The sequence below is a fragment of the Salvelinus fontinalis genome, chromosome 4 (assembly GCF_029448725.1).
Source record: "Salvelinus fontinalis isolate EN_2023a chromosome 4, ASM2944872v1, whole genome shotgun sequence".
Lineage (NCBI taxonomy): Eukaryota > Metazoa > Chordata > Actinopteri > Salmoniformes > Salmonidae > Salvelinus > Salvelinus fontinalis.
The window spans coordinates 61,538,653-61,551,176 of NC_074668.1; the positions used below are offsets into that span (position 1 = coordinate 61,538,653).

Genomic DNA, 12,524 nt, shown 5'->3' on the forward strand with positions numbered 1-12,524 from the left:
AAATGCAATAGAAACAGTACTTTAGAATAAAGTAGAAACATTATACAGGCCTAGATTTCAAAGGTGTATTTATTTTATATACATGATAATTGTGTTGTTGCATGGATTAAGCTATACAAACAAAGGGGAAATCTGCAGTTGATACATCCATTTTTTGATTTAGAAATGAATGATATATGTAGACATATATAAATGCCTCATGAGTTTAGTTCAACTGTCATACACCATCAGAACCCAAAATATAAGCTTGTTTTACTCCAATAATTGTAAACAAACAAAATGTAAACAAACACTATATAGCCTTGAAACATGGTTAAAACTATCATGTTGATATCATTGATGGTCAGTCCTTGCATACATTGCTCTGTCTATGAATTTGAGAGTGGTTACATTTCTCCAGCCTTATATCCTTCAGGTTTTTACTAAAACGGGCCGGGGCCAAGCTTTGTTATTGTTTCAACTGCTGATTGCCCCTTTAAACCTACAGGTATAAATGCAAGGACTGACATATAAGAGAGTGAGCATGGGAGGAGACAATTGTGGTGTCTTCACTTCACAGTGCCAGTTGCTGCTGTTCTTGGTTGATTGAATGTGATCCTCTTGAAAAGCATGTAACCATCCACACACCACAGGCCTGTTGCTATGAAACCCACTATCTGGATAGGGAAAATATACAAGACTTAGTGTTAATATCAGATATAGTCTACAAGATAGAATTGTAGCTGACATTTCTGTAATAGTTCATTCATTAGTTGTACTGGGTGCCAAATGTGGGATTACAGTATAGATGAATGTTAGTGGAAATGTTCACAAGGATTGTAATGCCTTTGGGCAGTTCATTATTGACAGGAGGGTGTGTAAGATGAGGCTTCACCCGGAAACACAGCTCTATAAGGCCCCCAATTAGAAGGTCAACAAGGAATACATTTGTTTTTATCTCACCCCTCCACCCAGGGTCCCTGTCACTGTGTAAGTGGACACTGCTATCAGACTCAGGATAAGTTTTTATTTGTTTTTATCTCACCCCTCCACCCAGGGTCCCTGTCACTGTGTAAGTGGACACTGCTATCAGACTCAGGATAAGTATGAAGACTGCTGCAAACAGTGAGTTGAACAAATCCTGAAGAAGAAAAGACAATGGAAGTTACTCAGAAAGCTTGACTGCCTGACATTTTCACAACAGTTAATCAATGTAAAAAAAACTACTGTAGATAATGTACTGTAATTAAATAGGTTCCTTACAACGAGAGGCCAAAAGAACAGAGTCAGCTTCTTGTTCAACTTCAGTGTGTACAGCAGAAGCAGGGAGAATGTGATCACAAACTCCATGCATGTAGCTGCAATGTATTTGGGCCTGGATGCTACCGCAAAACACACAAATGCTACAAACATAGTCCCCTGAAACAGAGAGCATTGGCATTTAGGAAATTATAGGAAATGCTATTTGATTGTTTCCATCCAAAAGTATTTAAGAAAAGTCTAATCCTACAAATTGAAATGGTTGTTTCACACCAAAAGCTGTGAAAATGCCGGTAGTTTTCATTTATTCAAATGTAATGTCTACTAGAGGGCATGCAGTATCGTGTTTAACATCATCATCAACTACTGGGTTTAACGTTTGTACAGTTCACAGGAACTGTAGCTCTGATATTCACTTCCACTTCAGCTTTCTCATAGACAACATATTTAGGAAATAATGTATGTCATTATAATCTCTCTGTAAGAGTAAGCAAATGTAATATCCTATAATAATACTGTGCAATACATTCCAGATGTATGGCTTTATCTGCGGTGATAACTCTTTCCCAAACCAAGTGGTTTATCAAAGTATGAAAAATGCATATGAAAAATGTCTCACCATCTCTACTAATTTAAGGACACCCCTCAAGGATCGGAGAAAAGCAGCATCAACCTCCATGGTTAACGAAGGGATGTTACTGGTTGTTTTGGAACAGTCGTCTGTCATGTTGTTACATTTCAAAGAACCAGCAAAGAGTTTGTGCTTCCTGAAAAAGCAATTTCCTTTCAGTTGCAGGAAATTACAGTCCGTTGCTCAGAATGTGTGCAGTGTTTTCACACCCATCACTGTTAAACACACTAGGCCTTTTCATACTGCTTGCATGCCACTAAACAAATCAAATCATATTGTTCACATACACATGGTTAGCAGATGTTAATGCGAGTCTAGCGAAATGCTTGTGCTTCTAGTTTCCGACTATGCAGTAAAATCTAACAAGTAATCTAGCAAATTCACAACAACTACCTTATACACACAAATGTAAAGGGATGGATGTGTACATATAAATATATGAATGAGCTATGGCGTGCGGCATAGGCTAGATGGTGTAGAATACAGTATATACATATGAGATGAGTAATGTAGGATATGTAAACATTATTAAAGTCGCGCTATTTAAAGTGACTAGTGATACCTCTATGTGAACATTATTAAAGCGGCGTTACTTAAAGTGACAAGTGATACCTTTATTAAGTCCGTTTATTTAAGTGGCCAGAGATTTGAGTCTGTATGTTAGCAGCAGCCTCTTTATGTTAGTGATGGCTGTTTAACAGTCTGATGGCCTTGAGATAGACGCTGTTTTTCAGCCTCTCGGTCCCAGCTTTGATGCACCTGTACTGACCTCGCCCTCTGGATGATAGCGGGGTGAACAGGCAGTGGCTCGGGTGGTTGTTGCATGGCCACGCAGTTATGGGCGAACAGGGAGTAAAGGAAAGGGCTGAGAACGCACCGTTGCGGGCCCCAGTGATGAGGATCAGCAGGATGGAGATGTTGTTTTCCACCTTCACCACCTGGGGGCGGCCCGTCAGAAAGTCCAGGACCCAGTTCCACAGGGCGCGGTCGAGACCCAAGATCTCGAGTTTAATAACGAGGGTTCTATGGTGTTAAATGCTGAGCTATAGCTGTAGTCAATGAACAACATTCTTACATAGGTATTCCTCTTGTCCAAATGAATCATGCTCTGAAAATGTCAATCAATCTGCATAGAATATTACAATCAGAAAAGATTTGATTGACTTTCTCATATCGGCCTATGCATTTTAATGATCCTCATCATTACTGTACTGATAATCTAGCATAAAAAACGATAACAGTAGTTATCTATACATGAGTCTCTCACTGAACGAGGATCAGTTTCTATCTTTTTTTGCCCTCAATGATGATGGTGGTTGGTGGAGGGAACGCAGGTCTCAGAACAAATAAAGCGCTTCAACCAATAGAAAAAATAGAAAAATCTCCATATCATGACCAGGAAGAGGTTATTTGATACACGGAACTGGAATGCCACGTGACAGTCGAGCCCTGTGTGTTTCAGATAATTATGCGAGATGTCGTTTAACTGTCTTTGTATTAACAAATTGTGGAGATCTGCTATACGACTATCTTCTAACGCTGCTGTCACGTCAAAGCGATTAGTGGCTATTCGCTGCAAAATATTTGGTGATACGCGCGGTGAGCTCTGCCAGACGAGAGCCCATAGTAACAATACACAGCACGTCTCAAGTAGGTGCCCATTCATAAGGTATATTTATTCGCTGGTCTGAAACATTGTTTCCATACAGAGCGGTACAATGATACACGTTGTAGACTAATGTTACAATGTCATGTTACAAATGATGTGTTACAATGTTGCATCAGAACAACAGAATATAGTAACAACATAGGCCTACTCATACTTTTACAACTTGAATAGCCGAGTTTACAATATAATGTGACAAATGTTGTTTACAAACAATACTTATATTCTGAGCTCACTTTAGCTACCACCAGTACATGCTGCAACATTTCTAAAATGCAGATTAGACACAGAACACATGCAACAGTAGTGAAACAGTAGGATATCAGTGCAACGTGTTCTGTGCAATGTTTTAGAGTACCTACCATTGTTGAGAGGTGTCGGTCCAGCATGGTTAGCTGAACATAGGTCTGTAGAGTGATGCCCCATCGAGTAGGGTCCTGGTACAATTCCTGTCGAACCATCCATGAGCAGTGCTATTATCTACCACTACTGTCAGTGAGGCTACATGCTCATCAATTTGTTCTAACCAAACCTGGGAAGAAAGCTATCCCCAATGCTTGCATCACCTATATTAACATCCTTATTAGTTTTGCTTTACCATAGCTACTGACTGAAGCTGACACCAAGAAGTCAGGTTATCTCACAATGTTCTCTTACTTCTCCCAAGGAAAGCTGGTGCGGAATGAGAAGGAGAAGAAGTTAGTGGTATGTACTGATACGTTGTCATTTTGAATCCATGAAAATCTTTGAAATTGATACTAAGACATTTGCAGCCTATATACTTGAGGGAGAAGTTAACACATGTATCTTTTTCTTTAGATCTTTATAGAGGGGAATATTGCTAGTGGGAAGACAACATGCCTAGAGTATTTCAGCAAAACCAGTAACATTGAGGTAAAAAAACAATGCAACACGCTTGTTCAACATTTAGCAATCCTTCATTTTCCTTTTATCCTTATGCTGCACTGTGTGTAAAACAAAAGGGAAAATGAAATCACAATTTGACTTTTGATTTCTCAGGTGCTGACTGAGCCAGTTTCCAAATGGAGGAATGTTCGAGGGCACAACCCCCTGGTACGTGACCATTATAAAGAAGATGGTTCATTTTGATAAATGACATATTGTATGCTGATGTTAGATCTCCTCCCCTCCTGCAGGGGTTGATGTACCAGGACCCTACTCGATGGGGCATCACTCTACAGACCTATGTTCAGCTAACCATGCTGGACCGACACCTCTCAACAATGGTAGGTACTCTAAAACATTGCACAGAACACGTTGCACTGGTATCCTACTGTTTCACTACTGTTGCATGTGTTCTATCAATAGTACAGATTTCTCTTTCACCAAGTACAAAGACTTGTATTTTACATTGCATAATTAACATGGTCTGTTTTGTGTTTGTTGATTCCAGTCAGCCCCAGTGAGAATGATGGAAAGGTCCATCTACAGTGCCAAGTACATCTTTGTGGAAAATCTTTTCAGAAGGTAATGCACATGGTATATTTCACACCACTTTATAGCTGGTTTTCATTTGTGTCCAATCTAGTTCATTTTATGCACTATTTTGCTCTCTGCAGTGGGAAGATGCCCGAGGTGGACTTTGCTGTTCTTAGTGAGTGGTTTGAGTGGATCACACAGAACATTGCCATTCCTGTCGATCTTATCGGTAAGCTGTGTAGAAACACAAGTTTTCTACTTTATTCTGACGATGTTGGGTCATTGGTAGAACCTTGTTCACTTAGTTCCTCCTCTGTTTCAGTTTACCTCCAGTCGTCTCCACAGACCTGCCATGAGAGGCTGAAAGAGCGATGCAGGGAGGAGGAGAAGATCATTCCTTTGGTGAGGGTAGAAGAATGACAAAATCTCAATACTGTTCTTGGTCTCACTTCAGAGGAGTTGTAAGACTCGTCTCTTGCCCTAATCTCTCATCCTACTATCTTTCTCGCTTTCTTTCTTTTTTTTAAAGGAATATTTAGAGGCAATCCATCAGCTGTATGAAGACTGGCTGATAAAGAAGACGTCCTTCAATGTTCCTGCTCCAGTCCTTGTGAGTGATCAATCATTTTCAGACGTGCGTTTGGGTGACAATGGTCAATTAATGAGGAACATTGTTTATACGTCCTAGTGTCTCCTGTGATGAGCACCAGAGTATTGGTCATCGGTGTCAAGGAATCCTTGTTTTTCATTGTTGGGAAATAGTCAGTTGTTGATTAGCAAGGCAGGTAAATGATTGTTAAACAGCTCTGTTTTTGTTCACATTACTATAATCTGTAAAGGCAGTTTCACAACATTTAATGAGTATATACACTGAGTATACAAAACACCTGACGTGAGTCAGTAACATGTACGCTGGGAGTCGGGAAGCAAGTTCAAGGAGTGACTTTTAATAATAAATAACACAAGGAACAGGCGAGGGAGCCCTGCCGAGCCGGCCAAGGCATCCCCGGTTGCTCCGGTAGTGGCACCCGGACCCAACGTCACCAACACTCACCAACAACAACAAAAAACTCCCTGATCTCCCCTTTGGTGAGGCGTTATTTTGTAACGTGTACGCTGGGAGTCAGGAAGCAAGTTCAGGGAGTGACTTTTTAATAATAAATAACACATGGAACAAAACAAGAAACACGAGTAGCGTACAGACATGAAACAACAACGCTTAGGGAAAGAACCAAAGGGAGTGCCATATATATATATATATATATATATATATATATATATATAGGGAAGGTAATCAGGCAGGTGATTGAGTCGGATGAGGTGCGTAACGATGGTGACACGTGTGCTTAATAATGAGCAGCCTGACGACCTTGAGCGCCGGAGAAGGAGTATACGTGACACAGACTGACCAGGTGAAACTTATGATCTCTTATTGATGTAACTTGTTAAATCCACTTCAGTGTATATGACGGAGAGGAAGGATTTTTAAGCCTTGAGATTTGAGACATGGATTGTGTATGTGTGTCATTCAGAGGGTGAATGGGCAAGACAAAACATTGAAGTGCCTTTGAACAGGGTATGGTAGTAGGTGCCAGGTACACCGGTTTGTCAAGAACTGCAATGCTGCTGCATTTTTCACGCTCAACAGTTTCCCGTGTGTATCAAGAATGGCTCACCACCCAAAGAACATCCAGCCAACTTGACACAATTGTGGGAAAGCATTGGAGTCAACATGGGCCGGCATCCCTGCTTTCAACACCTTGAAGAGTCCATGTGCCGAAAAATTGAGGCTGTTCTGAGGGCAAAGGGGAGGGGTGCAACTCAATATTAGGAAGGTGTTCATAATGTTTGGAATACTAAGTGTATTTATATATTTTCAGGTAATTCCAGTGGACGATGACTTGCAGAAGATGCTCCACCGGTATGAGGAGAACAGAGAGAAGATTTTAGCAGGGAGCAATGTGTGACTGAAGTACTCAGTACCCCCCCGTCCCCGTCAATCTACTCACAATACCCCATAATGACAAAGCAAAAACAGCTTTTTAAAAATGTTTTAAAATTTATAAAAAATAAAACTGAAATATCACATTTTACGTAAGTATTCAGACCCTTCACTCAGTACTTTGTTGAAGCACCTTAGGCAGCGATTACAGCCTTAAGTCTTCTTGGGTATGACGCTACAAGCTTTGCACACCTGTATTTGGAGAGTTCATCCCATTCTTCTCTGCAGATCCTCTCAAGCTCTGTTAGGTTGGATGGGGAGCGTTGCTGCACAGCTATTTTCAGGTCTCTCCAGAGATGTTGGATCAGGTTAAAGTCCGGGCTCTGGCTGGGCCACTCAAGGACATTCAAAGACTTGTCCCAAAGCCACTCCTGCGTTGTCTTGGCTGTTTGCTTAGGGTCGTTGTCTTGTTGGAAGGAGAACCTTCGACCCAGTCTGAGGTCCTGAGTGCTCTGGAGCAGGTTTTCATCAAGGATCTCTCTGTACTTTGCTTTGTTCATTTTCCCCTCAAACCTGACTAGTCTCCCTGTTCGTGCCGCTAAAAAACATCCCATAGCATAATGCTGCCACCACCGTGCTTCACCTTAGGGATAGTGTCAGGTTTCTTCCAGAAGTTTTTTCCAGACGCTTTGTATTCATGCCAAAGAGTTCAATCTTGGTTTCATCAGACCAGAGAATCTTGTTTCTCATGGTCTGAGTCTAGTTGCCTTTTGGCAAACTCCAGGCGGGCTGTCATGTGCCTTTTACTGATGAGTGGCTTCCGTCTGGCCACTCTACCATAAAGGCCTGATTGGTGGAGTGCTACAGAGATGTCTGTCCTTCTGGAAAGTTCTCCCATCTCCACAGAAGAACTCTAGAGCTCTGTCAGAGTGAGGATTGGGTTCTTGGTCACCTCCCTGACCAAGACCCTTCTCCCCCGATTGCTCAGTTTGGCTGGGCGGCCAGCTGTAGGAAGAGTCTTGGTGGTTCCAAACATCTTCCATTTACGAATGATGGAGGCCACTGTGTTCTTGGGGACCTTTCAATGCTGCATAAATGTTTTGGTACCCCTCCCCAGATCTGTGCCTCGACACAATCCTGTCTCGGAGCTCTACGGACAATTCCTTCGTCCTCATGCCTTGGTTTTTGCTCTGACATGCACTGTCAACTGTGGGACCTTATATAGGCAGGAGTGTGCCTTTCCAAATCTTGTCCAATCAATTGAATTTACCACAGGTGGACTCCAATCAAGTTGTAGAAACATCTCAAGTAGGATCAATGGAAACAGGAAGCACCTGAGCTCAATTTCGAGTTTCATAGCAAAGGGTCTGAATACTTATGTAAATAAGGTATTTGTTATTTTGTATGAATTTGCAAACATTTCTTAACCAGTTTTTTTCCGCTTTGTCATTATGGGGCATTGTGTGTAGGTTGCTGAGGATTTGTATTGATTTAATCCATTTTAGAATAAGGCTGTAATGTAACAAAATGTGGAAAAGGGGTATGAATACTTTCTGAAGGCAATGTATATATGCTGCACCAACAATGGCAGTAGATATGTTTCTTGTCTGTAAGCAGGTTATTATAGTCCAAGAGAGAACACCAGAATCAGCTAGTGGAGTTTCTTGTCCACTGTTACACACTGTCTTAGAACAACTCTCTGACCGGTACATTTTCAGACATTTTCAGTTTTTGTTTGTTTCACTGACCATGATGGATTCTCTCTATACGGGAACATGATGCATTGTTGGTTTCGTAATGTTGATCACGTGGTGACAGCCCTAAAATAATACCTACATTTTACAACTGCTGGGACATAGCGGTACCACCTCTGTAATACAAAGCATATATTTTAGGGGGCTGCTGACTAACATAGCTATGTGTTTTGTTATTTTATTTACTGCTAATATATAGAGGAACATGTTGTCAGGCTGGAATTGCACTTAGTTGTAAACAGTTATCGGGTTTAAATATTGTACTCTTTCGCTGAGTTAGTTTTAATAAATGCCTAAAAGTGATTTTTGTACAATAACATGTTAATTTATGCTATATTGCTGAATAAAGTTAGTGTAACTGTCTTTTGTATGATCCACTTGAACTTCTGAAGACCATTAAAGTTTTTCACATTTTTATGAGTTAAAGGTCATAACATTCTGAATACAATTGGACTAACATTTTCATAAACATTACAAAGCATTCAGTCTCAATGACATTGAGCAAGGAAAGTAAGTGCAGGATTGGCATAGAATACATTTCAGTAAGGCACTGTCACTGTAGGAGGACACAGTGGAAACATTACCTCCACCTCATAAATTAGGTCAAGCATATTTAACATTGTATTAAAAGTCTATCACCTGAGAAACAGTACAAAGCAAATGCCAGAAAATACAGAAGACGCATTAAATTCAACGAGGTCATTCTTGTCACCTTCATACATTGAATCCACAGGAGGTTGGTTGCACCTTAATTGGGGAGGACGGGCTTGTGGTAATGGCTGGAGCAGAAAGAGTGGAATGGTATCGAATCCATCAAACATGGTTTGATGCCATTCCATTTACTCAATTCCAGACATTTATGAGCCATTTCCCCTCAGCAGCCTCCACTGATTGAATCGCCCCAGACCAAAACAACTTAGTGGCAAGTGATGTTTCAGACCTGTCAATCAATTTCCCTCTGTGTGTTCTGATGGTCCAGGAGCACCAACATTCAATCATGACCTTACTTCCTCTAAGGCTCGTCCACCATGACATAGGTCTGAAGCAGCTCGTCCTCTGTGGGCTGAGGGATGGGGCCCTCCATGTCCTGGTGCTGAGGGCCTGTGGAGGGCTGGTGGTCCGCAGCACTAGGGTCCAACACTGAGGGGTCCAGGTGGCTGGTTGGGACATAGATGGAGTGAGGTGGCTCTTTGATGGTGTCCCTACTAAGAATGTGTTTGTGGGGACCGTCTGCTACTTCACAGGTGCTACAGCCTGGGATGTTACAAACCGGCACCAGAGAGGGATGGCACATTAGGGGATGGCTCTGGTCCCCTGCAGAATCCTGGTGAGGGGACCCATCATGGTCATTGCAACTGGCATGTGGTGGTGCTGTCTCTTCTACAGGGTATTTCAGGTTCTCCTCCATCTTGTGCTCATGGACATGAAGTTGGCCAATCCTCTCAGCCAGCTTGGTCAGCTCATCTGCCTCCTGACCCTCTTTGGTCACTTCTACCTGTGGAGGAGTTGGTCCGTGGAGCATGGCAGTAGTCTTGTAGGCCTTATCTTCTGGAGGCTGGAGTTTTGGGACTGCTTCTGTGAGATGGGGTTTTGGTGCTGCTGTGGTGTGAATGGAGATGGACTGGGGACCACTTACATCACTGCCAGCTAAATTGGCTGCACTGCTACCTTCCTCGGGTGTGTTCTCTTTGATAAGTCGCCTTCGCGATACAGGAGGTCCACCCAGTGGCTTACTGAATATTGGCTTCTGCCTTATGGCAAGGTCTGGGTAATTCTGCTGAATCTCCAGGATAGACCTGTCATCGTTCAAGAATGCCCTGGGTGGTCTGATTCCTGGAGAGTGTGTTGTCTCAATGGACTGAACCTCCAGGTTGAGGGGTATCTGTCCATCATCCTGTTGCCTGCCTGGTGTGCTAGCGGTGACAGGGTTCTCCTCGGTTAAGTCTCCCTCATCTGTCTCCACTGGTCCTGGGTCTACCAGGGAACAACCATTTGATAGACCCTTATCCTCATTCTCCTCTTCTTTCTGCATTTGTAAGGGCTCTGTTTCAGACTCCTTTTCTGTCTCCTCGGCAGCCCTCTGGGTGTGAGGTAGTCGTGCAGCTCTCCTCTGTAGAATCTCCAGGCACTCAGGCTGTGACCGCTGACCCATGAGCTCCAACAGGTACTCACACTCTGTTCGCGCCAGGAAAAGCTCAAAACCCATTTTCATGGCTGTTTCAGGGTCTGCATTGTTTGTGAGTCGGTACTCTGTGTCAGTTTCCAGATGATATCCTATTGTTTCAAGGATACTTTTCGTGGCACTCTTTGTCAGGACCGGCTGGATGCAGTAGACAAAGGGGCCAGTGAAAGTCTGAGTGGGAGATAAGAGTTAATTATCACATCATTTCACAAGCCTGGCAAATAATATAGCCTCATACAGTTTACTTTCACTTCCTGATGTGACAGCTGCACCTTTGAATATGTTGCTTGTGATTAGAGATGGCATTTCAATGTAAAATCATAGTCATATATTATCCCTCTAATTACTTCTTACTCTGATAATAATAATTTGTACATGTGCATTAGGCTAGCCTAGCCTAAATCTAGACATCTCCCCGGCACCCCTTTTTCTTGGGTGCATTGCGCAAGACAAAATAAGCCTAATTGTCGAAATATGAACACCATACTATTTATATTTTTACCTTGACAATCTTGATTTCCTTCTTCCACGGGTAAAGAAACAGATTTACACAGAACATCTCCAACACCTCTGTGGCTTTAATGAGCGCACTGAAGAATGTTCGACAATCTTTAAAGCCTTGTTTTACGCATTCGGATGCAGTAAGGTAGAAGTCAAAATGAGAAAATCTTTCTCCGGGGTCTGTTTCTAACAGCAAAAATCGTCTAGCTTCCCCGGTAACCTGTTTCTCTTGGCATAGTTTCAGGTTACCCTTCCTCCAAATCTGATCATAGTAATTTAGGTAATCGTCGAAAGCCTCTTTACGTGCTATATATTGGTCACCGTCACCACCCTGCATGTTTTTTTTGTTGTTGAAAAAGACTGTTTAGACGGTTCTTGTCGGATTTAGAAATAACAGGAAATCAATAGCACACTTTTGATCTGAAAGGCTCGTCAAATAGGTAAAAAATTGACAAAATGCGGAAGCATGACTGTTTCGCTAAAGTTACGGTGACATTAGATTTGCCCATGTCTTAATTAAGTTTCTTCTTCAGTATCGGCTTTGTGTTGCATAGTACGACTGACATCTAGAGGATAACATTTAACATATCCGTTCTAGACTGAAGACATGCGTCTTCCAACAGATGGTGCTACAGGAAAGAAAAATATATCATATTCTAGTCATGCCGCAAACCTGAGATGATGCTGAAAAGTCTATCAGTTCTTCTCTGTAATGTAATGAATCAACTTCCAGTTTATCTCTCTCCATCGGGTTGTTTTTCTGTGCTTCTGCAGGTGATAGATGTTACATGTCCTACCAAAAACAATGAGATAAAGAATGATGATAAACCCTTGAATTATGAATGCATAGCGGCATCTCATCCCTACCTTGGAACAGCCTGATTTAGAGAATAGTTCCGTTGACTAGTGATAATGTTAAAACTATTTTGCAATGGCATGGTGATTGTTCAGGCATTTAGATGATTGGATACCTTGGAAGCATCGCTGTAAAACACATCAATGAGGTTCTATAACAGATTATGTCCGCCTGACCAATGGTAACCTCTCTGACCTCTAACTCGCTACAGAGACCAGAGCTGCTCCAGAGAGCTCTCTTCTGCTTTGTCAGTCTCACCAGGAAGGAAAACACAGTTTAAATGATTCCCCTCCTAAGTCAATAAGATTTGGGT

The 12,524-nt window shown here is 42.0% G+C and overlaps 3 protein-coding genes across 4 annotated transcripts; 1 reads left to right on the forward strand and 2 right to left on the reverse strand.

Annotated features, from left to right (window-relative positions):
- Positions 1–51: 51 nt before the first annotated feature.
- LOC129854141 (chemokine-like factor) lies at positions 52–3,210 on the reverse strand. Of its 2 annotated transcripts, none has more exons than XR_008759241.1 (5): positions 2,640–3,209; positions 1,859–2,006; positions 1,243–1,398; positions 943–1,120; positions 52–656 (listed from the first exon to the last, which is right to left on the reverse strand). XR_008759241.1 is itself a non-coding variant. In XM_055920894.1 (5 exons), the coding sequence occupies exons 1-5, from the start codon at positions 2,693–2,695 to the stop codon at positions 549–551; spliced, it is 564 nt and encodes a 187-aa protein (XP_055776869.1). In that variant the 5' UTR covers positions 2,696–3,210; the 3' UTR covers positions 52–548. The 2 variants fall into 2 exon arrangements, 1 of the variants encoding a protein (XP_055776869.1); XM_055920894.1 differs by having other exon boundaries at positions 1,025–1,120; positions 2,640–3,210.
- A 62-nt stretch (positions 3,211–3,272) lies between these two features.
- Positions 3,273–9,035, forward strand: LOC129854138 (thymidine kinase 2, mitochondrial-like). The gene is made up of 10 exons (XM_055920891.1): positions 3,273–3,520; positions 4,204–4,241; positions 4,356–4,430; positions 4,557–4,610; positions 4,694–4,783; positions 4,951–5,024; positions 5,117–5,205; positions 5,299–5,378; positions 5,506–5,586; positions 6,857–9,035. The coding sequence occupies exons 1-10, from the start codon at positions 3,346–3,348 to the stop codon at positions 6,941–6,943; spliced, it is 843 nt and encodes a 280-aa protein (XP_055776866.1). The 5' UTR covers positions 3,273–3,345; the 3' UTR covers positions 6,944–9,035.
- A 33-nt stretch (positions 9,036–9,068) lies between these two features.
- On the reverse strand, positions 9,069–11,973 carry LOC129854136 (uncharacterized). Its single transcript, XM_055920888.1, has 2 exons — positions 11,357–11,973; positions 9,069–11,025 (listed from the first exon to the last, which is right to left on the reverse strand). The coding sequence occupies exons 1-2, from the start codon at positions 11,690–11,692 to the stop codon at positions 9,685–9,687; spliced, it is 1,677 nt and encodes a 558-aa protein (XP_055776863.1). The 5' UTR covers positions 11,693–11,973; the 3' UTR covers positions 9,069–9,684.
- Between the last annotated feature and the right edge of the window lie 551 nt (positions 11,974–12,524).

Excerpts from the sequence above, each read along its gene's own strand:
- LOC129854138 (XM_055920891.1), top strand. The coding sequence starts at position 3,346 with ATGTCGTTTAACTGTCTTTGTATTAACAAATTGTGGAGATCTGCTATA. Across the intron at positions 3,521-4,203 it reads CAATACACAGCACGTCTCAA|GAAAGCTGGTGCGGAATGAG; the intron begins GTAGGTGCCCAT and ends ACTTCTCCCAAG. Across the intron at positions 5,206-5,298 it reads CATTCCTGTCGATCTTATCG|TTTACCTCCAGTCGTCTCCA; the intron begins GTAAGCTGTGTA and ends CCTCTGTTTCAG.
- LOC129854136 (XM_055920888.1), bottom strand. The coding sequence starts at position 11,692 with ATGCAGGGTGGTGACGGTGACCAATATATAGCACGTAAAGAGGCTTTC. Across the intron at positions 11,026-11,356 it reads AGGAAATCAAGATTGTCAAG|ACTTTCACTGGCCCCTTTGT; the intron begins GTAAAAATATAA and ends TCTCCCACTCAG.
- LOC129854141 (XM_055920894.1), bottom strand. The coding sequence starts at position 2,695 with ATGCAACAACCACCCGAGCCACTGCCTGTTCACCCCGCTATCATCCAG. Across the intron at positions 1,399-1,858 it reads TCCTTAAATTAGTAGAGATG|GGGACTATGTTTGTAGCATT; the intron begins GTGAGACATTTT and ends TCTCTGTTTCAG. Across the intron at positions 1,121-1,242 it reads TGTTCTTTTGGCCTCTCGTT|GATTTGTTCAACTCACTGTT; the intron begins GTAAGGAACCTA and ends TTTCTTCTTCAG.